The following is a 24,681-nucleotide window of genomic DNA, read 5'->3' as shown; positions in this document are numbered from 1 at the left end:
CTTGATTAGTTCTAGAGTTATGAGGAAATTTGTATTTCATTTGTATGAGAGCCTCCCCTTCTAAAGTGGAGAGGGGTCCTAATTCACTATAGAAAAAATCTTGCCTCTAAAAACATTTACATGCCAAATTTGGTACCATTTGCTTGATTAGTTTTCGAGTTAGGAGGAATGAGAACAAATGAAATTCAAAGCTGGAAGGTAACCAAAAGATACAAACCATCCATATAGCTTTGAAACAGGTAAAGGTTAAAAACGATTTGAGTACACACAAAACGTCAACAAACGTAACGCTTCCAAATTGCGATGTTAAATATAAAATGGTAAACATAAAACGAAAACGTTATCTCTATTAATCATACTGGTGCTGATTCTGCCCGCACCGAAATTAATCTCAAAGGCAACGGCAAATATTCACCCAACTTACCGCATGAATAGTCCAGCCGAGTTTGCTCTTCACGAGCGGATAAAAGTTTTACTTATTCAACCGAGCATAACCAAACAACTGGCTTGGTTGGTTGTGCTGTTTGCACAGTAGTTTGGATCAAAACATAAAATGGGAACTTTCGGATCCACAGCTAAACGAACTTTCTTCCAGGACGAAATTTAAAATTTTAATTCGGCACAATACCGGAAGCTCCGCTCTCATTTACAGCTGATTTTCCCCTTCATTTAAAACTTGTCTAATATTGATGTTGATTCGACTATTACTAATGTAATCAACGAAGGCACTCCAGTGAAGGTTTTTGCCTGTCGTTTGGTGGCAAGCGGTGGCGGCAACAGCCGAAATAGTACCACTGCACAGGATAGTTTGTGCTTCCGGTTCCTCTAATGACTGGTTGTTCGCAAGCTGCTGCTTCTCGTTCCACAGTTGCTGTGCGGTGCAATCTGTAAAAACTCGAGGAACCGCATGATAGCACAGTCGACTAGCCTGTGTCATGACGATTACGTCACCGCTTCGCAGCAACAGACAGCAACAGAGCATCCGGTTGTTCGTCCTTGGTAAGACCGCCAATTAAAAAGACGGCTGGTTGACCAAAACTGTTGGATGAAAAAAAAACAAATCAACGCACAAAGATCAGGAATTTAAAACTAAAATTAAAGAATAGATTTATCCAAAAAAAAAGTTATTTTCTTACACACCTAAATGAAAACAGCGGCGCATCCAGGTTTTTCTCTGAATGATCCGTGTGTCCAGCTAATGTACTTCCCACTGGGTAGTAATTTACGATAGCGGCCTCCGGTTGAAATTGGTCAAAGCCAAGAGATTTGGCAAAATGACGACACAGACAAGCGAGATCAGTCGGGAAAGGTGCCTTGGCTGCTTCGTCATATACTTTGTTCGTCCAATCATAGTGATAGCCCAGAGTGGTCCACCTTAAAGTTTTCAAAAATTTGATACGTTCTTGTGGCTCCTCGATAGCTTGTCCCGTCTTCCACCAGTCGAAACTTTGCTGTTCATTTTCTGATTCACTGCTGTGAGATGAATACCTGGCTATCACATAAGCCGGCAGGTTAGTACGATTTGGGTACTTCGGATAATCGCAAACACTTCGAGCTATCCAATACCGCTGGCCATGCTCAGTAAAAGGATTTTGGATGATGACCAATCCAGGTCGATTCACTAACTCGAACGCACGCCAGAGTTTGGTATCTATCACGCCCGGAAAACGGATGTTTGGAACGATCGTCTTCGAAATGTCCTGGGAGAGTATGAAAGAAAGTCAAGCTCAATATTACAAATTATACTAATTTCTACAAAAAAAAAATTTAATTTAAACTTCAAAAAGTATTTTATTAACATTCGTTTTACCTAAAGTGACCAGATTTTTTCCGGATGAATGCGGGACATATTGAATGGCTTATTTGCTAAATCAGTTGGGTAGTAAAGATGGGATCATTTAGAAATGAGGTACTTCATTTTGGCGATAGCGGCGTTCCCAGCGGCCGTGGATGCTAACTTTTGGTAGCGTTACAGTTCGGCTCGGTATATTTTTGTTCTCAGTCTCTAAAGGTAACGTGGTTTCGAGATATTCATCATGCAGGAGGAAAAATGGTGGTAACTGTGGGCGATCACCTGCAGAATCCATCAGCGTCGGCTCGGGAGCTGGCGGCACTGACGGATTGTTCTAAAAGAGCTGTGGTGTAAGTAATTGAGGATTGCAAGGAAACTCTCAGGGCTGTCCACAAGGCGCAGGTCAGACATTGGAGTTGCACTCTTGATCGTCAACTGCGGTTGAGGGTCATTTGGAAAGTCAAGGCTGATCTCAGCATCACGGATTGTGCTTTGGCGACAAAAACTGAATACTGACCGCTGTACGGCGAATCCGTCTCGGAATGGCTACAAGTGTTACCGAGGAAGTGGGGAGCCCAACAGAAGCCTCAAACAATAAACAAAGGCTAGAATCCGGTCTCGTGGGATGCGGCCGGGTGGTGACGAAACGCGATGCATGTGTTCATGCTCAGGTTCGCGGTAGGGTTTGTGGTAGATTCGAGATTGGTTTTGGGGATGGGTTCATGATAAAAGGTCATGACTTGGCAAGGGGTCTGTTTCACTGGCATTCGTGTGAAAACCAGTATTTTGTGACGGACAAGAATTCGGAGATACACAGAGTTAAGTGCCTCACCAGGCGGATTTTGCCATTCATTAAGTCCCATGACAGCCTACCGCAGTTTTAGCTTGCATGCTACAATGGACCATGGACTTCTGTTCATCTCAAAAGAGCTGAGTGCACCAAATTATCCCCGGGTTCTTCCAGTATTCAAATACTGGGAGTTAAAGAAGCGAAAGCTGAAGATGAACAGAACAGTCACCAGACATTGGACAGATGAGGAGTTCGAAGTGCCGGCTGGCCGTGGCCGTGATTGGAAAGGGTGTGCACTGGCTAACGACCGGTGTCAGCAGTAGGTTTGTTCATGCAATGTTTCTTAATGTTGCATTCTTGGAAACTGTTTCGATTAAAAAATTAATCAATGCGGGACATTTTCCGGGACGCTTAATAATCCAGGACAAGCCATCCATTTCCGGGACGTCTGGTCAGCCTAGTTTTACCTCTGTTGGAACCAGAAAATGTCTGTTCTCTGTGACTCCACGAAGGACCAAATGTTCACCTTGCGACAAATTCTCGATAAATTCCGGGAGTTCAACTTGCCGACTCACCGTCTGTTTATAGATTTTAAGGCGGCATACGATTCAGTACGAACAAAATGAGCTGTGAGAGATTATCACAGAGAACAGACATCCAAGCGAAAGGTCCCCACTTGGATAAAACTGATGTCAAATTGGTTGGGAAATTATAGTGATGATGTCGCTAAAGGCGCATAAAATACTACACTAAACTCACAACAGCTAGCTTCTGACGCTATAGCATAACCCTTATAGTCCATATAGGCGTTTTTGACAAGCTATCACCCGCTTGGAGGCGCTGCATAAAAAAAGTGATGAAAAGTAAAATCGCTGTCAAACTCCATACATTTTTTAAAAAAGCTGAAATAAAATGCAATTTTTGATTAACCCTTTCAATTGTCAGGATTTTAGATAGCGTAATATTGGAAGAAATTTGTTTATCTATACGTTAAAGTAAGTGAAAATATTCGAATTAATTAACTTTATGGCAGAAAAATGTTAATGTTTGATTTTGTACCGCATGAAGCAAAAGTACATAGAGTCAGCTGTAAAGTTTACATATCCTGGATAGAGAATCACCAACTATTTTCAGTCTTCAGTGCATTCCAATGTGTTTTCAAATGCTAACGGATTTATTTTCGTGATTAGCATCACTTGCGCCAAGAGCCAAACATATAACCTATCAGTTCGTAAACATAAATACACTTGCGAAGCTCTAATAATCTCCCGAATCAGAAACAATATATATCAAATGAAAGGAAATGCATTTTCTTACCTTTATTATCCATTTTCATCATTCCCACTGTTGTTAATTCAGTAAAATATTACTTTAAAGTTGAGCTCCATATAGATGCCAGCAAGCATTTTGGGAATTGCACTTTTTTGTAGTTCCAATAATCACGCCCAGGTAGCGAACGGTTGCTCTTAGTTTTGCTCGAATTCGCCTATAGACTAGCGCCAGAGGAGCCAAAGGTTGTCAGTGTGCAAATCAAAAGAATCATTTAGTTGGGAAGTGGGATAGTGGTGGTGACGCTAGCTTATTAGATGATTTTAATTTGAAGTTTTATCCAAGAATACCCGAAAAATTTGTTCCTGAATGGATGTCTGTTCTCTGTGAGATTATGCTTGAACATGGTTTTCCAACAAGACTGATTCGTGCTTGATGGTTTAAAATCAAGCGTCAGGATGGCGAGTGTGACATCGGGGTTGTTTGTGACGTCAAATGGATTGAAGCAACGTGATGGACTCATGCTCCTATCACAGACAAACAGACATAACACTCGATTTCCATTCTTCGTACCGATTAAACCGTCATTTCAAATTTGGGCTTAGTTGGGAATGTCTCCGTTTTGGTCAAAGTGGTGCTTTTTGGCGAAAGAAGGGAAATTCCCCATAAAAAGTACTTGCTACTTCGTGGGATTCCCATGTTGCTATTTGATATTTGGGAATATTTGTTCGATTTAATCGACGTTTTTCGGCGAAATAAGTATGAAGATTTTAATTACCAGTTAGTCCGGACGTTTCGAGCTACTACTGGTCTTCGCTCATCATCTGCGGACAACTTTTTCGTCCATTAGGTTCTACTTCGTTTATCCACAGACATAACACTCGTTTTCCATTCATCGTACCGATTAAACCGTCATTTCAAATTTGGGCTTAGTTGGGAATGTCTCCGTTTTGGTCAAAGTGGCGCTTTTTGACGAAAGAAGGGGAATTCCCCATAAAAAATACTTGCTACTTCGAGGGATACCCATATTGCTATTTGATATTTGGGAATGTCGATCATAGATGGTGCTAGTGTTCAGGCTAAATTTGAGGTTCGATAATTTTTGTCGATTTTTCTTCCAAGAGTTATGTCTGTTTGTCTGTGGTTTATCTTTTGATGATGATGAGCGAAGACCAGTAGTAGCTCGAAACGTCCGGACTAACTGGTAATTAAAATCTTCATACTTATTTCGCCGAAAAACGAACAAACATTGTGGTGGCGGCGATTATCTGAAATCAACATATTTGGGAGTGTCGATCATAGATGATGCTAGTGTTCAGGCTAAATGTGAGGTACGATAATTTTAGTTGATTTTTCTTCCAAGCGTTATGTCTGTTTGTCTGTGCTCCTATGGTTTGCAGGCGATATCAATTTCATCAGTGTTACCCATAAAGCTGTGGAAGAAGCGTACACACATCTTAAGGAGAAAACTGCGAGAATAGGGCTTACCATAAATTCTTTTTAAACAAAGTATATGGTGGGTGGTAGAAAGCGTGCTAGCCCTTCGGGTGTTGGAGCTGCGGTGGTGATAGATGGAGATACTTTGAAGTGGTCGATGAATTTGTTTACCTTGGTACGTTAGTGACATGTGACAAAAATGTGAGCCATGAAGTAAAAAGGCAGATAGCGGCTGTCAACAGGGCTTTCTACGGATTACGTAGCCAGTTGAGGTCCCGTATCCTATAACTCCGTACAAAACTCAGCCTCTATAAGGTGCTAATTCTCCCGGTGGTACCCTACGGCCACGAAGCGTAGACGTTGAAAGGAAGCGATCGGCGAGCTTGGCGTTCTTAAGCGTAAGGTCCTGACGATCATTTCTTTGCGGCATATTAGACGAAGAAGTGTGACGCAAGCGCATGAATCATAAAATATACAAAGTATGCAAATATGCGGATGTTGAGAAGTGACTAAAACACGACAGTGTATAATGGGCTGGCCACGAAACAAGGATGCCGAATCATAATATACAGCAGAGAACTCGACAGAGGCCGGCGACTACGAGGCAGGCCCCGTACCTGTTGGATGAGCGCTGAGACGTGGATACTAGAGCAGCAGGTGTTAGGGACGACTGCAGAGCGGCATCCCAAAATCGAGAAACGTGGAGACGGCTCCTGAATACGGCACGGATTCAATAAACGGATTGCTGCCGAAAAAATTAGTAGCCCAGAAAGGAACTTTACGCGAAAACCGTTTCCTAGCGTTACTGAAAGAAAGACGAAACAAATTTTGGATATTGTGCTTTTACTTGATCGATGGATTCCGAGGGCAGTTCAGAGGTACTGTTTAAAACGTTCCAAAGGTAAAAAAAATGGTTTAATTGGCAACACAGTTCGTAATGTTTTATCGACATAACTGGCAACACAGGCTCATTGTATTTCTGTCGCAACCTTGATTGTGACTTCGTGTTAATCATACAAAAGCACTAAAAAAAATTCAAATACGAACGTTATTGATTTCCCAAGGAGCAAAACGGCAGCACTTAAAAGAGCAGGTGTCGAATAAGAGTTGTGTGGTAGCATCCGGTGCTGAATAAGCGAATTTGCTGAAATACGTGTTGTTTAAACGTCATATCCCACATTTTTCCTAGCTTCTAATCAACATCTACATGTTGTTATGTAAGTGTGGAATGAGAGTCGAATAGGCATTGTGCAAACGTATCAGCAGCACAGCTAAGAGCAGGTGTGGAATACCGGTCGCTTAAAAGCTACCGTATCAGCTAAGAGCAATTGTGGAGTAAAAGTGGAATAAGAGGGGAATCAGGGGTGACATTGCGCATCTCGTTTCGAGTGATTTTCGTTCGAGACGCCCATTTGTTTAACGTGGTCGAAACGAGCCAAAATCGCTCGAAACGAGATGCGCAATGTCACCCCAGCATTGCGCAAGCGTATCAGCAGTATTACAGAAAGCACGTGTGGAATAGTAGTGGAATAAGGATGGAATAAACGTGGCGCAAACGAATCAGCAGCATTGCTGAGAGCAAGTGTGGAATAGTGATGGAATAAGGGTGGAATGAAAGTTGCCCAAACGCATCAGCTGATTGCTAAGAGAAATTGTGAAATATGTGTCGATTAATCGTCGTACAAACGTATCAGTAGCACCACCAAGAGCAGGTGTGGAATAAAAAGTGCTTGATGGCAGCCAATAACACAATAACTTGAATGACACTTTATACTTTACACTTTATAATTTATATAAATAAATTTATATTAGGTACACTTTATTTCTTTTTTTTTTACAGATTAAGAATAGAAAAAATTTCCATAACCACTTTTATCTGAGACAAATCTTTGCTGGTCGTGGCAATCCTTTTATTTGTTGTTGTCTGGACGATATGTATCTTCTCCCTCGGCGTGTCGTTATCCCTCGTCCAAGGCAACCAGCTCTACTTGACGCTTTGCGAGTTACTCACAATAGATTTTCTCAGCGAGATGAATTGCGTCGGGCTGAAGCCGCCAGAATTGTTATGGTCGGGTGGCATAATGGCAATACCACCACTGCTGGTAGCGCCGTAATCGCGTGACCAGCTCCCGCTGCCGGTGCGCGTAAACCTCACTTCTTCTCGTGCCATCCACTGCTGCTTTTTGTTTTTTGGATGAAAAAAACTAAATCCGACCCGTTGACAAATATACCTGCACAGACAGCGAGCGACTTAAAGTAGTGATAAGCTCAGGAAGCAGTACTATCTGCGTAAACTAATGATGGGGTGACAAAAGTACTATTCCTCTGCTGTACTAGCACGAACCAGCTGAGCTGTTAACTAATCACTGCTGCTGCTAACTAATCACATCACTGCTAAAGTGCTAACTAACTGAACAATTGCACACAATGTTCGCAGCTAGACGAAAGTTCTGGATTTCCAGTTTCCAGTTAATTTCACTCAGTAGCACCGCTCGCCGTCGACAATATTCAAGAGAAAAAAAACCTTTGCGTTGTGAGTGTGAGTGTGTTATGTTGCTGTCATTGCTGGTGGTACAAGCGAAATAATTTAGCACAAATAGTTTATTAAATGTTTAACATGTGCAGAATAAATACTTCTAAAGCAATCTTGTACAGCAGATGCCAAACATGATTTAAGAAACTACTCTTCAGCGCTTAAATGTATTTTAGCCCATTTTTGTTCCACGCTTGACAAATTTAAACAGGTAAATCCACATCGGCTAAAAACTCGGCGCCTGTCATATGTAAGATTATCTCAGATGTGTTCGTCGATGGCTTCCGACCGTCAGTATGTAAGTTCGAATCCGGATGAATAAAAAAAGTATAATGGCAGGCTTGATAAATTTTGAGTCAACCAATGATTTCCTACTAAGTCTCTCATTAAATTATAAAAATACGAATACAAAAGTGAACATAAAAATAACGAAACCCACAAAATAAAATAAAAATACTTCCTGCATATTTTATTCTTTTTGCTTGTCTAAATGTTGAACTGCTGTGGAATAAACGTAACTTCAGTATCATAAAGCAGTTTAATAAACATCTCTATGCGTACTGAATAAACGTTTTACTATACGTTGCATAACAGTCATACAAACGCATCTTCCACGCCCATATTCAGCACTGTGCTGTTTAAATTCTCCAAAACCAACTGTATAAGCATTGAACAGAGGTGTTTAGATATACTTTAAAAGCAGCTATACAGCATGTGCTGAATAAAAGCTGTCGATGAAACGTTTAATAAGCAAAAATTGTTCCTTGGGTTGTTATTGATAGTTTGGATAATGAAGGATAAACCACAGAGAACAGACATCCAAGCGAAAGGTCCCCACTTGGATAAAACTGATGTCAAATTAGTTGGGAAACTATAGTGATGGTGTCGCTAAAGGCGCATGAAATTCTACACTAAACTCACAACAGCTAGCTTCTGGCGCTAGCATAACGCATATAGTCCATATAGACTAGCGCCAGAGGAGCCAAAGGTTGTCAGCGTGCAAATCAAAAGTATCATTTAGTTGGGAAACTATAGTGGTGGTGTCGCTAGCATATTAGGTGATTTTAATTTGAAATTTTATCCAAGAATTCCCGAAAAATTTGTTCCTGTGGGGACCTTTCGCTTGGATGTTTGTTCTCTGTGGTACAACCACAGAGAACAGACATCCATTCACGAACAAATTTTTTGGGAATTGTTGGATAAAATTTCAAATTAAAATCACCTAATATGCTAGCGTCACCACCACTATAGTTTCCCAACTAAATGATTCTTTTGATTTGCACACTGACAACCTTTGGCTCCTCTGGCGCTAGTTTATATGGACTATAAGCGTTATGCTAGCGCCAGAAGCTAGCTGTTGTGAGTTTAGTGTAGAATTTTATGCGCCTTCAGCGACATCATCACTATAGTTTCCCAACTAATTTGACATAAGTTTTATCCAAGTGGGGACCTTTTGCTTGGATGTCTGTTCTCTGTGGTACAACTTACAAAAAATCGTTTGTTATCGATATTAGCTGCATATGCGTTATAAACACGGTTATAAACGAATAAAACGGCAGATTACCTTTTTATTGCAATAACACGTAAATTAGCAGTAGGTCAGGGGCAATGTGTTATATACAGGTATGGCAATGTTGGTTAAGTGATGTTATCCGCAGAGCTGCCACAAATACAGATATTTGTGCATGCATAAATTTGGGACCCATCAATTATTTCAGTTGATGTGATTTCTGGCTCTACTAATGTTCCTGAATTTTAAAGTAGTCCATAAACTATTTATGTTATTTAAAAGATTAGATCGAGAAAATTAAATACTACGGAGGAAACGGTAGGGTCCCAAATTTATGCATGCACAAATATCTGTATTTATGGCAGCTCTGGTTATTCGCTATGACGGCGTTGCTGATATTGTTCAGGGTTTTGCGTGAGAAAAAAAGAAAGGAAAGTATTTTTGCTTTTGTCATCACGCACACGTTGACAGTTCGGCATGAGATTTTCTGTAAGTGCGAGCAGCCTACGAAATCTTTTTCAATGCCGTCATCGCGAATTGCAATGAAGAAATTTCATCATGGTGTGGGTGGAATCGTAAACCGACCAATCACGATGAAGCGTGACGTCAAACTCCAAAAACAAACCCCATTGTTCGACACGGTTTGCTTTTGTAGTTTGACGTCGTTTTCTGATTTTTCGCTACTAATATTGTGTTTTGCAGCTGTACCTGATCCAGATTATTTTCTCTAATGCCAATGTATATGACGAAACCAAGGGCATGGTGTGTTGCTATCTCTTTCTCATGTACACTGAGAAAAAAACCATGGTAATGCGAAACATGTATGCATGGTCATCTTAACTACATTGCAATATTGTAGCGCTTACCATGATTATTGTCAACTTGAGAAGTTTCGTGGTTAAAACTACTATGACAACAAGCAAATCGCTGACTATTTCCGTGGTTAAATTGACTTTTCTCTCATACTTCTAATGACAATATTTTTGCAGCTTGATATAACAATATTGAATTGTCAACAGGACCATAAAATTGGTAACTTACTAACTGTAAGAATATCATGGTAGTTTTAACATTTTTATGGGTTATCGTAACAGTATAAGTTTAGTGCTTTTCAACCGACTATGGAAACGCGTTTCTTGATGACAATTTTATGTTTATTTTGCCCTTTTTCTTTCTGTCATTTGAAACCGCACCGCCATTACGAAAAATTTGAGTCACGAGTGATGTGCTTAGTTGTGAGTTTTTTTGTTTTTATTAAAAATTTTTTGATATTATGAACAGTTTGTTAGTGCAAAACAAATAATAAAAAAAATCTAATCTTTAAGTGACAAATTGTATTAAATTATTTTCTGTGTACGTGAAAACAGGTTGAATTATTTTACTGTGTAGTGTACTAACAAAAACAAACTGCTAAACTATTATGGTGTAATCGGTGTTATTTATAGCTTGTCTGTTTTATTTTTTTAATTGCGGATGGTGCTGGACTTCCGCTCTAAACAGTTCAATCGGTGGTTTAGACGTGTCCGTGAGGTGTTTTTGGATAAAACGCGAAATGATGTCCAAATATTTCCATTTAACTTGACTGCGGCGAGGGAGCTGCGCGATAGACTGTTGGAAACGTATATTTGGAACTGTAATAAAGGCAATTTATATATCCTATCTGCATGCAGACCATCATCTATAGGTAGTATTCGATATTTTTTGATTGTATGAATTATTGGTATTATCTTTTCTTTAATATTCGTCAGGTATATTTGGATTACTACACATGAGACGCAAACTACTAGGAGCAAATTGTGATAAATAACTTTTTTAGGAAATGTACTGGCTAAGCTATGGCTTTACGATTGCCAATTGCAATCCTTGAGCGTAAAATATACCCTTGTGAATTAAGGCCCAGACACAATGCATACGGATTTTACTACGTTGCGGAAATTTGACAGAAAACCCATGGAAAAACTGCCAAATTGCCGCAACGTAGTAAAATCCGTATGCATTGTGTTTGGGGCTTTAGTCAATGACCTGGTGAGTAACGGTTGAAAATTTAATAGTCATAATTTAATTGAAATGTTTTATACAGATCAAGTAATCCTTAAGCGACAAACATGCTCTTGAGTTAGGCCTTAGAGAGATCGCAATATGTGGAGGCGCGAGTGGAAAAGCACTATCGCAAGTGATTGAGCAGAGAATCATTACTGAACATAGATTGCAAATTGCATCAAAAGTTGCGAAACACAAGAATCTTGCAGACAGGTATGCATTTAATGTTTTTATTGTATTAGCTATTAATATGCTTTGATTTCAAATTCTCTTTTATAAAAATTACTCAATCTGAGCAATTACTTTAGATACATTAATTTCTCTTCCATGAGTAGGTGGTTTGTTGAGTCCTTCAGCAACCGCCAGTTTTAGTTTCATGTATAGCATGTAACCTAACCTAATAACCCAATAACCAACACTCTCTACTTTTAAAAGCCGCAATTACCGTCACCGAGAAAAATTGGAATAATGCGAACGATTGCCATGTCCCCATTATACTATATCTGCTCGATTTTTCGTACTTCTGAGCGATAACACTGATCTTGAATAACTGTCAAGAATTGCGTTATGAAACTCCCTCTTCTGTTGAGTACTCTTACCACTGCGTCCATTATTTTGAACTATTGTGCTATGCCCCGTTTATTTCTTTTACTGTACGCTTCAAGCTTACCTATCACTTGTTAAGTAAGTAATAGGCTCGTAGCTGGAGCGAGATAGGTACCAATCAGGGATGACTTGGTTTTTGAACGTTGTTACCTTGATCGGCGACGCAAAGCAGATCTCCCTTGGCTCTGGTAGACCATTTTTGGGATACTGCACTCTACGTCCTATTAGTGCTCCACAATTGCAGAGCAAGTGTTCCGAGGTATCACGCTCGGCATTACACAAGCGACAAATGTTATCTTGTACGACACCGAGATTCCGAAGATGGTATTTACTCGCACAATGTCCTGTCACAAGACCGGTAAGCGTGCTGAGATTTCTTGATGTCAACTTTTGAGTAACCCTAATACACGGCGTTATAATTTTTTTGATTGTTTGAGGGATTGTACGGCCATCCAATTGGGTATTTTAGTGGTATATACATTTCCGCATATTCTGACAAGATATGATGCCATTCAATCGCTACATGAAGACTTTTCCGAATTTGACTAATGGAAGTAATGAAAAAACATTTTTTTTATATTTGAAAAAAATTTTGGAATAAGACGATAGCTTACAAGTAAACCACTTTTCTTTTTAGCTCGTCTTAGACAACGCAGTGAATAGATACACTATGGTCATCGAACGATACAGGTTTCATATGAGAGCTTTAAAAGCTCGGTTAAAATGAAGAGCTCTATCAGAGAGATAGAAGAGAGGGAGAGAACTTCTGACATCAAGTCAATCAATCGGCTTGGTTGATATCTGTCAAACAGCAAATCATTCTAGTTTTGATTTTTATTAATTTTTTAATCGAATATTGACTTAATTGAAATATAAAAAGAACTGCTAGATTCAGGAAACGACGGGCTATCAAATGAGATAGAAAAATCCACTTTTTTGGGAAAATTAAAATACCCAATTGGCCATGCCTGTTCCGCTCTCCCGTTGTGTCAGCTCACTTTTCAGCACACAGTCAGGGATGCAGCGAAATGGATTTGGAACCGTGAATGGAGGGTTAGATCCACATCTGGCTGGTTCGTCTGCAAGTTCATTCCACTCTATAGCGCAATGACCAGGAACCTAGTACAATTTTACCGAGTTCACTTGGCTTAGTTGCCGTAAGAAGCAATTGCAATCCCAGACAATTTTTGAGGAGCACTTAAAAACTTTAAAGGCTTTTAGTGCCGCTCCCATACCAATGAAACACAAATTTCCTCGTAACTCGTGAACTAATCAAGCAAGTGGAACAAAATATGACATATGGGTGTTTTTGGAGACAAGAATGTTTTCTATGATGAACTGAAACCTTTCCCCGCTTCAGGAGAGGGGGCTCCTATACAAATGAAATACAAATTTCCTTATAACTCGAGAACTAGTTAATCAAATGGAACCATATTTGGCATGTGGGTGTTTTTGGAGGCATGAATTTTTTCTATGATGAAATTGGACCCCTCTCGGTTTTTAGGAGGGGGGGGGGGCTCCCATGCAAATGAAATACAAATTTCCTTATAACTCGAGAAGTAATCAAGCAAATGGAACCAAATTTGGCATGTGGGGTGGTTTTGGAGCCAGCATTCTTTTAATGATGGTTTGAGACCCCTCACCCCTGTGGTAGGGGGATAAGGACTCTCATGCAAATAAAACAGAAATTTTTGCGTAACTCTAAAACTAATCGAATTCGAGCAATTTTAGATTCTTTCATAAAACATTAATCTTGTTATTGATTAACCACCAAAAACTATCAATAGTAACATTAGATAATTCAGCGTGCGACGGCCACACGCCGCGAGTGTTGCCGGCGACCTGCAGTCGGAAGCGCCGGCCACTGTGAGGGGCAGCCCCCCGTAGAGATTACCTCTATCTAGGTTTATTTATTTTCCTAGATCTACTGACCTCTATTACTTTCCTTCAGTTGGGTCACCCCTGCGAAATGGTACTTTCTACGAAAAGATTTTCCGTGAAATGGTACATCCCGCGTAAGGTTTTTCGCGAAATAGTATTTTGCGAAACTCTATATTCCGCGTTATAGTCAACCGAGAATTGGTGTTCCGCAAAATGGTATTCGGCTAAATGGTTTGCAATGATGGCGAATATCTAAATGCTATCCGCTTTATTTTATCAGGCTAAGCAATGGGGGAAGTTTGTCGGGTCAGCTAGTTTGTTATATACTACAAAGTTTTAAATAAACATGTATTTTGTTCTACCAGCTCAATAGGGGCAAGATGGGTTAGACTGAAAAAGACTTGTGTGGCACTCTATGTTTGTCCATATATCTATATTTTTGAGTTTATTTATTGTTGTTATTAAATAAGTTTTTAGCTGGCCCGGCATATATTTTATCCACAAAACAGTTAATGCGGCAAAAGGGTAGTTTTCCGACATTTCACTTTTTGTCTGATATAACTTTTATTTTGTTTCGTTTTATTTATTTTGGTTATTTTCGGATTTATATTATTAGTGATTTATCTAAATAAATGATAAGCTGCTTAAAATTGAATTCGTAGAAAAACGCATCGGGTACTTTCCTTAGGTGACCCGTCTTGCTCCACCTGACCCTATATTCTATTATAGCTGGTTATCGCTGCCTGGACGACTGTGGGCCAGTCTCCCATAGCTACAGATATTCTTGTTCTGGGACCGTACACTCCAGCACCCATTTTGACTTCCATTTTTGACCTGTCGGTATAGAACTTGATTGAACCACTGTGGAGGCTAGGTCCCTCCCCAACTCATACCGAACGTGAGGGTTCGTTTAATGTGTATGGGATGTCATAGTTGGTTCTAGCTTCCATCCAATCACTATTCATTTCCGCAGCTGGACCGACAAACAGGTAGAAGATTCAGGATACTCAAGTGACCGGTTTTATCTCCGTCGAGTATTGTCTTCAATCGTTTAAGTGTTAGGACACTTTTCTTAGCCTCTAACTGAACATGTTGGTTCGGGGGTAGTAAGTGGAGGATAGCTTCTAGAACCTTTGAAAGTGTGCTTTTCATTGCTCCAGTTACGGCCATGCATGATAATCGTTGAAGTTTGTTCAAATTTTCAATAGCTGTGGCTTTTATTAGTTTTTGGCCACCATACCTACGAGGCATAAGCTATCTTAGGTCTCACAACGGCGGTATAGACCCACATCACCATTTTTGGTTTGAGGACCCATTTTTTTCCTACCAGTCTAGAACATACCCATAAGGCAGTCTGCCTTGCTAATTATTAAATCTAAGTGTGCGTGCCAAGATAGTTTAGTGTATAGGATTACTCCTGAGACGAGACTCTACATTTAATTTCTTCCTTAAGGTGTAGAGATTGTAATTTCAGTTTCTTCTTCCAACACAAACAACACAAACAATTGTTGTTATAGAGGGATTGATGCCCAGGCCTTCTTTACTACACCAAGGCCCTCTGCATTCTATCCGATATCACGTCGTCGAATTTTCAAAGAACCATGATGACCAACTCATCAGCAAAACCCACAAATTCGAAACCTTTTGCCTCTTAGCTTCTCACAAGATCAGGTCCAAGACTTCCTGCCTCATAGCATTCATGAATGTAGGTTCATTGTTTTTATTAGCAATGTCGATATTGTTTAACGAGAGAAATTCTAAAAGGCACTCATCTCGATTGTTGATGTCGGTGCCAGCGAGGTGGTGTGGCTGTCAAATCACATACATTGTCCATGTCCCACTCATTGGTTTTAATACCTTTGGTGCTGGGACCTACTTAAAGGTTGATTCGTTTTAAAACAACTGAAATTAATTAGAAAGCAGTTAAACGTAGCCTTTTAGTTATAATTTAACTATTATTAGCTGTTATTTTCGATACGCTGGCTGGTTCCAAATTGTCGCCATTCATGGATGTTTAGTCCGCAAAATTTTGACAATTTCACACCCCTGGTCGGTGCTTCCCCACAAAATGCGATAGCGTTGGCATCGCAGCCGATAATACAGTCTTTGTTGACTTCTATGCAGAATTTGACGAACGCCGCAACCTCTTGAGTTGCAACCTTAGGAACGTCTCCAGGAAAATGGGGCGATGCTACGATAATATCGGATTTCCCTTGGCGATTGATACCTCAACTCTGATCGCCACTATGTCTCGTTTGATGAACTCTGTAATGGGCAAACAATTAATGTTTGCGTTGGCCAAGACAGCAGCTCTCGGAGGATCATATTTGTCATCATAGAAGAACTTACATGTTCTTGTTTGAATACCTTGTATTCTTCCTTTGTAGACCCAGGGCTCTTGAATCAGGGGTGGTATTGCGATTTTCGTTTCGAGTGATTTTAGTTCGTTTCGCCCATTCATTTAACGTGGTCGAAACGAACCAAAATCACTCGAAACGAGAATCGCAATGTCACCCCAGGGCCAGGTCCACACCGTGTTCGATAAACCTCCTGAAAATTACGCCCGAAACAGCTTTCGCAAGTGGAAGGTTTATCTGCACTGTATTTTTGTGATTTTAACGCTCACTGGCATTTAGGAGAGACGGAATTACCGGAGGTTTGGCCTCATGGAGGCCGTAGTTTTCTTACTACCAGTAACCGAACACACTTTGGATCGAGGGGGAGCTGGCTTCGTGTGGTCTCGCCTTTCCCACGTATATTACCGGAGTTTCCTAGAGACCACTTTTTTGGTTCCGCTCGAGGTTTCCACTCCTAGCGCCGAGGTTGCGACCCCGTTGACGGCCGAGCGTATCATACTCCACCCGTTTTCGAGGGTCGAAGCATCTAGCTTTAAGCGCACGTGTACTGCTATTAGGTAATTGTCCGAGTCGGTATCCGTACCCCGTAGGGAGTGTACGTTGGTGATATTCGAGAAAAACCGGCCCTCGATGTGAATATGGTCGATTTGGTTCGAAGTTCATTGGTCAGGTGATCTCCAGGTGGCTTTTTGGATATCTTTGTGGGAAAAGAAAGTGCTTCTGATCACCATCGCTGGTGATCATGCATCGCTGGCCGTTGTCGTTCGTATCGGTGTGCAGGCTATGGGACCCGATCACCGGTCTATACATTGCTTCCCTGCCGACCTGGGCGTTCATATCGCCGATGACGATCTTGATGTCCTGTCGTGTGCAGCTGTCGTACGTTGCCTGCAGCTGCACATAGAACGCTTCCTTATCGTCGTCGGGTCTACCTTCGTATGGACAATGCTCGTTTATGATGGTGTAGTTGAAGAAACGGCCTTTTATCCTCAACACACACATCCTCTCGTTGATCGCTTTCCAGTCCATTACGTGATCCTGCATTTTTCCCAATACTACGAAGCCCGTTCCCAGCTCGTCGATCGCTCCACCGCTCTGGAAAAATTTGGCTTTACCGCCACGGATCCTCCACACCTTCTCGCCTTTGCGACAGATCTCTTGCAGTGCCGCGATGAAAATGTGAGCCAAAATATTTCGGGGGATGGGCCAAGGCCGCCAGGCCCCCCTGGCTACGTGGCTGCTCCCACCATTATTATTACGGCAGATAAAATAAAGCTAATAGTATTTAAATATTCACCGTGATTATATAACATTTCGCCGAATTTTCGCGGAAAACCAATTCTCAGTTGACCATAATGCGGAATATAGTGTTAGCGGAATACCATTTCGCGAAAACCCTTTTAGCGAAAAGTACTATTTCGCGGGTGCGATCCTCACTTACCCGCCGTCGCTCGTTCGGACCCAACTGAAGGAAAGTAATAGAGGGCAGTAGACCTAGGAAAACAAATAAACCTAGACAGAGGTGTTTTCTCTGGGGACTGCCCCCCCTCGTAGTGGTCAGCGCTTCCGCCGGCAGTACTCGCGACCTGCGGCCGTCTCGCCCTGAATCATCTAGTGTATATAAGCAGTTTTTAGTGATCTTGATATTGACTAATGTTTATGGAAGAATTTTTCTCGAGTTCAATCAGTTTTTGAGTTTTGCAAAAATATCCGCTTTATTTGTGTGAGTACAACCCCTTCCAGAGAAGGGAAAACCCCACCTCATCCAAAATTTGGTTCAATTTGCTTGATTGGTTCTCGAGATATGTAAAATTTGGGTTTTATTTGTATGGGAGCCACCCTGTGTAGTATAGTAAAATATTTATAAACTCTATTATCCGTTGATCTAGTAAACATAGATTCTTGGATATGCTATTTAATATACATACTGGGAAGTACAAACTTTACAACTGGGCGGCACAGACGTATTTTCATTAGCAGCACTAGCTAGTACAATAAGAACCTTCCCTGGCCCTAAAAACCGCATACAAATTTTCACTCCGATCGGTTTAGTAGTTTCCTAGTCTATAAGGCACATGCAGAACAGACAAAATTCATTTTTCTGTATACTCAACAAACATTTTTGTTTAATAGTATACCTTATTAAAACCATTGTATAGCTAATACCGAGTAGCAAACGCCTGATAAGTTGTTATATAACAAAAATATTTGTTGGGTACAATATTTTCTTTTTCTTTATATTTTCCGCAACAGATTTTTAAGAAAATTTGCATCTGTTACTTGCTTCCGAAATATCGAACATAACCGGATTGCAGCTCTTTACAAAAACTAGGAATGAGCCAACACCATCCAGCAATCACAACATTTAGCCTCTATTGTGCGAACGGTATTGTTGCCGGGTCCAAGATCCACGTCATAGATCTTCTTGATTCGTCGTAAATACAATACAATGATCACGGTTTGCTCACCAACAGATGTTTTATATCGGAATCCACAGGCCAGTGAAACTTTTTATTTTATTAGACCAGTGAAAAAAAAAGAATCAATCCAAAGTTTTAATCGCCGTCATCATAACTCCATACCGTACGGACTACAGGAAGCACCATTTGTGCTTTAGGTAAAGAAATAGAAAAATCATCTTTTATTATCTTCAAATACACCATAATAACTCTTTTTAGGACCAGCAATGAACTCGATTAGGACTGTTTCAAACGGTTGAGGCTAATATGTTGTTTTCCAGGTACAGTGTTTTACTGGATATTTCAGCAAAAAAAACAGAAGTAAATACGTTTCGACAGAAGAAAGCGGCAATATAGTAGACCGACAGGAATCAAAAGTTAGTACATATTTTTCCTGACCGGTAGAGTGGCAGGTGCGGAACAAGCGTAGCATCCAGATGATCAGACAAACCAGTTCGAACATCCTGCCACACGTACAAACAAAAAGCAGGTTCTGGAACTGCCAACGATGGCTGATTCGTGTCGGGAATTGAGGATTACACTTTCGGTACCTTCAGTCGAATAATTCAAAATGATATCCTATGTAACACCAGCTAGACCAGTGATGGCCAAACTGCGGCTCTTGAATTTGGCCTTTGCGGCCCGCGAACTGGTTTGATAGATGGCGGACGGACACTATAGGTTGAATTTATTAATGTCAGAAGTCATTTAGGGCCGCGGATCTATTGGGGAGATCTGATTTAGCCCGCAATATGCTTGTACCGTGGCCACCACTGAGCTAGACCATCGTCAAACTATTTCCGTCAGCAGACACTGGAGCACAATAGACTTCTAAAACCGATCAGAGTCACAATTAGCAACTCCGAGACTTTGAAATATTTCAATCGTAAAATCTACTTCTACCAGCAGTTATGACGTCCTACTTGATCGGAAGATTTCGGCCGGCCTTTAAACTACCCCGAAACTACGGCATATCCAACGAACGAACGAAGTGAGTATTTAATTTTTGTCGTATTTCAATGTTTATTCAATTTTGTTCATTTCAATCGTCTGTTATTCAAGTTGCTGACACACTACGAACGGGCATAACGAAAACATCGCTCACAGTCGATGGTATTTATTATGTGGTTAATCCAGGATTTGTTGAGCAAAAAGTCTTCATCTCAAAAACTAGAATGGAACGTAAAACGCTTCCGATGCTGGTTCCAAAAATTTAGCGTACCGATTTGACCACAATGATATTTCAGCTGGGAATTAACGATTTCCTGCAGTTTGATTTTATGGATGCTCCGCTAGTTGAATTACTGTTGCCTGCTTCAGACCTATTGCACTCTTTATCTGCATTAGACAACGAAAGACAGCCGGCATGATTAGATTGCCGTATGACAGACTTTCCCTTAGAACCGAACATATATAAAATGCTAATTATGTCGGTTGTACCAACCTGTTCTGATGAAATTGATCAGAAACCAATTGTTAAATCACTTGACGGAGATCACCTTTGCTTGCCGTTTATAACAGTTGAAATAACAATATTTTCAATGCATGGTGCACGGTGGAGAATCTTATCCTGTAGTTAATTGGCATCATGGATAGGCTTAAGTTAGACGTGTTGTCTGCAGTCAAGAATACGGCATATGTCCAGAAAACTATTTCCAGGATTATCGATTTTCCCATCCGTCCAGGATTCTGTTGCATAATGCCCCCGGGAGATGTTTCCAATTTATTCGAAGTCCCAATAACCGATGATCGTCATTGGATGTGCCATCATGATAAGGATTTTTAGAGTAGTAGCTACACGGGCTCGACAACTTTGAGGTAAATATTGGTATGTGTTAGTTTAGCACACGTCTAAAACCGCTTCTCATCCCAAGTAGGATAACGTGAAGTCTATGCCACATTCGATTAATGTTCAGGCAGTTCAAACTAATAGGTAGCCAGGGGTTTCACTTCAGTATATTCCAGCTAAATATGCCAGATCTGACCGGCTCTGCTGCAGGCTGAACATCGCAAATTGTGGTTTTAGCCGCGGATGAATCTATACTCGGAATGCAGGTAACCACAGTCAGCAAACCTACACTGCAGAGCCACACCAAAAACGTACGTAAAATTCCTGTTAAAATTATAGTAATCTACGATATATATGTATAGACAAAACCGATTGTTTGTTATTTGGATTGTGAAATAATGAGAAATCCGTCTAATTTATTTATATATTACCGTTCACATTATGCTTACTTCGAAAGAATCATATGAATCTTTTGCAATAATTGAATGTGGTGCATCTGCAAGTATACTTGAAAGTTTCTCTGCAAGTATACCTGCAGGTGCACCACATTCATTTATTGCAAAAGATTCGTTTGATTCATTCGGAGTAAGTATAACGTGAATGATCATAAAAACTATAAAATTTATAGTTGAGATGACTACGTTCATGGTTATTTCAACAATAGTTAATAACGTCATTTTTACCACGAAATTGTCACGACAACCAACTCGTCCCGTTCATTGCGTGTTTAAGATGACTATTTTCTTGTCAGCAATATCATACAAAACCTGGTCATGATAACAAAACCATTGTCATGATGACAATTGTATAGTTTTAAATTATAGTTGTCCCAACCATACATGGTCATTTTTACCATAAAATTGTCACTGCAACCAGCTAGTTCCGTTTATTTTTTTGTCCAAGATGACTATTTTCTTGTCAGTAAAACTATACAAAAAGTGGTTAAGATAACTAAAGCATTGTAATGATGACAATTTTATGGTATACAGATTATAGTTATGCCTACTATGCGTGGTCAACCGTACTATGCGTCCATTGTTCAAGCTTATAGTCGAAATAACCATGAAAATGTTGTCTAGACCAGTTTTCCCAGTCGGTTGAAAACCACCATACTTTTCTGGTCAAGCTTACCCCTAAAATGGTAGAATTTACCATGAAATTTTTCTGTGTGTAGGAGTGAAGAGAGCAACTTTCAAATGGTCCTCGGTAAAGGGGAATTTCCAGCAAATTTTTTGGTTCCTGTCAAAATTAACATTTTGGTACCTATGCGTGGGACATCGAATATGTATGAATTTGACAGCTACTTCACCCCGTAGGACGAAACAAAACAGCAACATAGCAGTTGTCACTCTTTCTCTTTCTCACTCACAGCATTCCCATTGTCGCACTTTTTGTGCCAGTCGCACTTTTAGACTGCGGTGTCCAGTAAGGTGCAAAATGCGGGATACCATCAAATCTGGCTTTAGTTTTCAAAAGGTCGCATAATCAACCCTTTTGCATGCATTATGCGACCTTCTGAACACTAAAGCCAGAAATGTCTTCATCTGCCACACCTTTTTAAACCTCATTGGGTCAGGGGATCAGGTAAGACTAGAGTGACTATATACAGAGGGGCGACAATGCCAAAATTGGAATGATAATTATCTGTCAGTGTCATTCCAATCGAGCAGACAACCTATCTAACGCGTATACAGGAAAGAGAAAGAAAAACCTTGGAAAAACCACGGGAATGACGCTTCCAATACCAACCTGAACCAAAAAAACTTAGCCAACATAGAGCGGGCCCAAGCTGACAGCTTCATAGATGGACTCAAGCTGACAGCCGAGTCGGATGTGTAAATTGTTAAATTTTGTTAGTTTTAGCACAGACAAACAGACATAACTCTTGGAAGGAAAATCGACAAAAATTATCGTACCTCAAATTTAGCCTGAACACTAGCACCATCTATGATCGACATTCCCAAATATCAAATAGCAATATGGGTATCCCTCGAAGTAGCAAGTATTTTTATGGGGAATTCCCCTTCTTTCGTCAAAAAGCGCCACTTTGACCAAAACGGAGACATTCCCAACTAAGCCCAAATTTGAAACGACGGTTTAATCGGTACGATGAATGGAAATCGAGTGTTATGTCTGTTTGTCTGTGGTTTTAGTTTGATTTTAGCCAAGGTTTTAGCATCACATAGCCAATACCAGGCAGGCAATTGATGCGAAATACATGAAACTGTGAAAATGGTTAGTTAAATTCGTTTTGCGAAATCGCTTTGCGTTTGCCGCCTTTTTCATGTGAGCAACGAAAATGTGACGTCATATCAGCCCCCTGGGAAAAACTTTAAGGGCATTTTGAGTAGTTTCAACCTAGCTTTAACTAAATCCGACCTATTTACAGGTAGAATCATTTAAGAGTGTACATTTGGGATGACATGTCGCCACTCTGTATACATCAGTCACTCTAGGTAAGACCGGTAAGACAGCTGGTGAATTAAGCTGGAATCACACGGACCGTCAGCGAACATCATCGGCAACGTATCGTAACGGACCGTCAGTGATGGTCGCATGCACGTTCCGGACGCGTGACGTTCCGGACGCGCGTGAATGCGCACAATGAAAATGCAAGCGACCATCACTGATGTTCCGTTACGATCACCCCATCGACATCTCTATAACGAGCTGCAGTAAACGTCAGCGACATGTCGTGGGCTCAAAATTTGACAGCGGGCCCAAATCAGACTGCTGGCAGTGTAGTGAAACGCAGTGCTGACATGCTATATCATTTTCGCACACACGAGATGTTGGCAGCGAAAACATGGTTGCCTGTCGATGAGGTGGTTACGATACGTTGCCGATGATGTTCGCTGATGGTCCGTGTGATTCCAGCTTTAAATCGAGTTTTTTTAAATTTAACCTATGTACCGGTAACGTTGCTCTTAGCTTTTCAAGCAAACTCATCGAATTTCGTAAATTTTCAATAGCACCTTTTTGTTTACCTTCAACCGGGAATCTAGTCCAAGTGCATCTTCTCTGCTCAAATCTATTACGTTGTTTAGTTCTGGAGGCGGATTTTTAGCTTTATAGTACTTAAATGCTTCTTGGAACATTTTAAATTGATTTAATAGGAACACGGCACACACAAACTCATTTTTATGTTCAATCGAATATAACACCAACTAGAATAATAAGTTTTTTACCTTCGCAGGAAAAAACAAAGCGACGACTGTGACTACGTCTAACAAGAAACAAGATAATAATGACAGAAGATTCTTATTAGATGTGTAGTAAAAGAAGAAGCAACGTGTTTAGAAACGTCAAATCGATACCAATATCGACGTCGAGTGGTCGAGTCTGTGCTAGACTGCTGGTGCTTGCTCAGGTACAAGTAGTGTCCTTTACATCTGCCGGAAGGTAGTAAAGTTTTTCTTGTTTTAAGATTGATAAGATTATTTTTCAAAGAGCTTTCAACAGCAAATCACCGTTTCAGGGCACTGCACCCAGAGTGAGATGGACGTAGACACTATCGAGTTGGAGGAATTTGATTACGGCGAACTAAAGAACGACACTGCTTTTATACAGAAAAACGAGAACCTGTCGGAATGCATCGAAAGGATCCGTAAAAATCTAGTCGTCGCTCGTGAGGACTATAAAAATTATGAAAGTTTCACTCTGGAAGAGAAGGTAAAATATGATTTGCATTTGTCGTACAGTATCAACTCGCTCTACTGGATGTATCATAAGATAATCGGTCTGGATCCAAACAAGGTAAGCAACTGATATGGGATATAAACATCCGACAAACAATATAACTTTTTCTCCACCCAGCATGGAATCAAAGATGAACTAGCCAGAATCAAAGCTGCCATGATACGGGAGAAGCAAGTTTACGATCACAAATACAACCGACCAGTGCTGGATCAGGGAGCCGCAAAGCGGTTTGTTCGGGCTGGACTGTACGACCATAAAAATAGGGATAAACCGGAAGCATCTGATCCACCGCCAAATAAAAAAATTAGATTTGATGAGTGATCAACGCAACGACTGACATTGTTCCGTTTCGGAGCACAAAGATTTTTTATCGCCCATGGATAACGGATCCGGCGCACCGTAGTTGTGTAAGTTAAGTTGCTTATTATGTACCTATTTTCCAGTCGCTTTAATTGCCTGTAATTCAAAATATTCCTCAACAAAGAGCAACCCAAGTAAAACACAAAATTAATTGTAAGT

The 24,681-nt window shown here is 40.5% G+C and overlaps 2 protein-coding genes across 6 annotated transcripts; one reads left to right on the top strand and one right to left on the bottom strand.

Annotated features, from left to right (window-relative positions):
- Positions 1-597: 597 nt before the first annotated feature.
- LOC128734684 (nucleic acid dioxygenase ALKBH1) lies at positions 598-23,678 on the bottom strand. Its single transcript, XM_053828989.1, is given in 4 exon segments — positions 598-976; positions 978-1,038; positions 1,141-1,700; positions 23,451-23,678. Coding segments are annotated over 4 exon segments (1,062 nt in total). The 5' UTR covers positions 23,562-23,678; the 3' UTR covers positions 598-646.
- On the top strand, positions 23,548-24,681 carry LOC128734690 (nuclear nucleic acid-binding protein C1D-like). 5 transcript variants are annotated; one of them, XM_053829002.1, is made up of 3 exons: positions 23,548-23,833; positions 23,914-24,219; positions 24,280-24,681. In XM_053829002.1, exons 1-3 carry the CDS (start codon positions 23,732-23,734, stop codon positions 24,481-24,483), a joined length of 612 nt encoding a protein of 203 aa, XP_053684977.1. In that variant the 5' UTR covers positions 23,548-23,731; the 3' UTR covers positions 24,484-24,681. The 5 variants fall into 5 exon arrangements, with proteins under 5 accessions (XP_053684977.1, XP_053684984.1, XP_053685001.1 ...); XM_053829009.1 differs by having other exon boundaries at positions 23,549-23,833; positions 23,926-24,219; XM_053829026.1 differs by having other exon boundaries at positions 23,756-23,833; positions 23,942-24,219.

This window comes from Sabethes cyaneus, chromosome 1, assembly GCF_943734655.1.
Source record: "Sabethes cyaneus chromosome 1, idSabCyanKW18_F2, whole genome shotgun sequence".
In the NCBI taxonomy this organism is placed as follows: Eukaryota; Metazoa; Arthropoda; class Insecta; order Diptera; family Culicidae; genus Sabethes; species Sabethes cyaneus.
Note: the sequence above shows the minus strand (reverse complement) of the source record. Positions and strands in the feature narration are given on the sequence as shown.

Coding starts and splice junctions, on each gene's coding strand:
- LOC128734690 (XM_053829002.1), top strand. CDS start 23,732: ATGTGTAGTAAAAGAAGAAGCAACGTGTTTAGAAACGTCAAATCGATA. Junction 23,834..23,913: donor GACTGCTGGTGCTTGCTCAG/GTACAAGTAGTG, acceptor TATTTTTCAAAG/AGCTTTCAACAGCAAATCAC. Junction 24,220..24,279: donor TCGGTCTGGATCCAAACAAG/GTAAGCAACTGA, acceptor TTCTCCACCCAG/CATGGAATCAAAGATGAACT.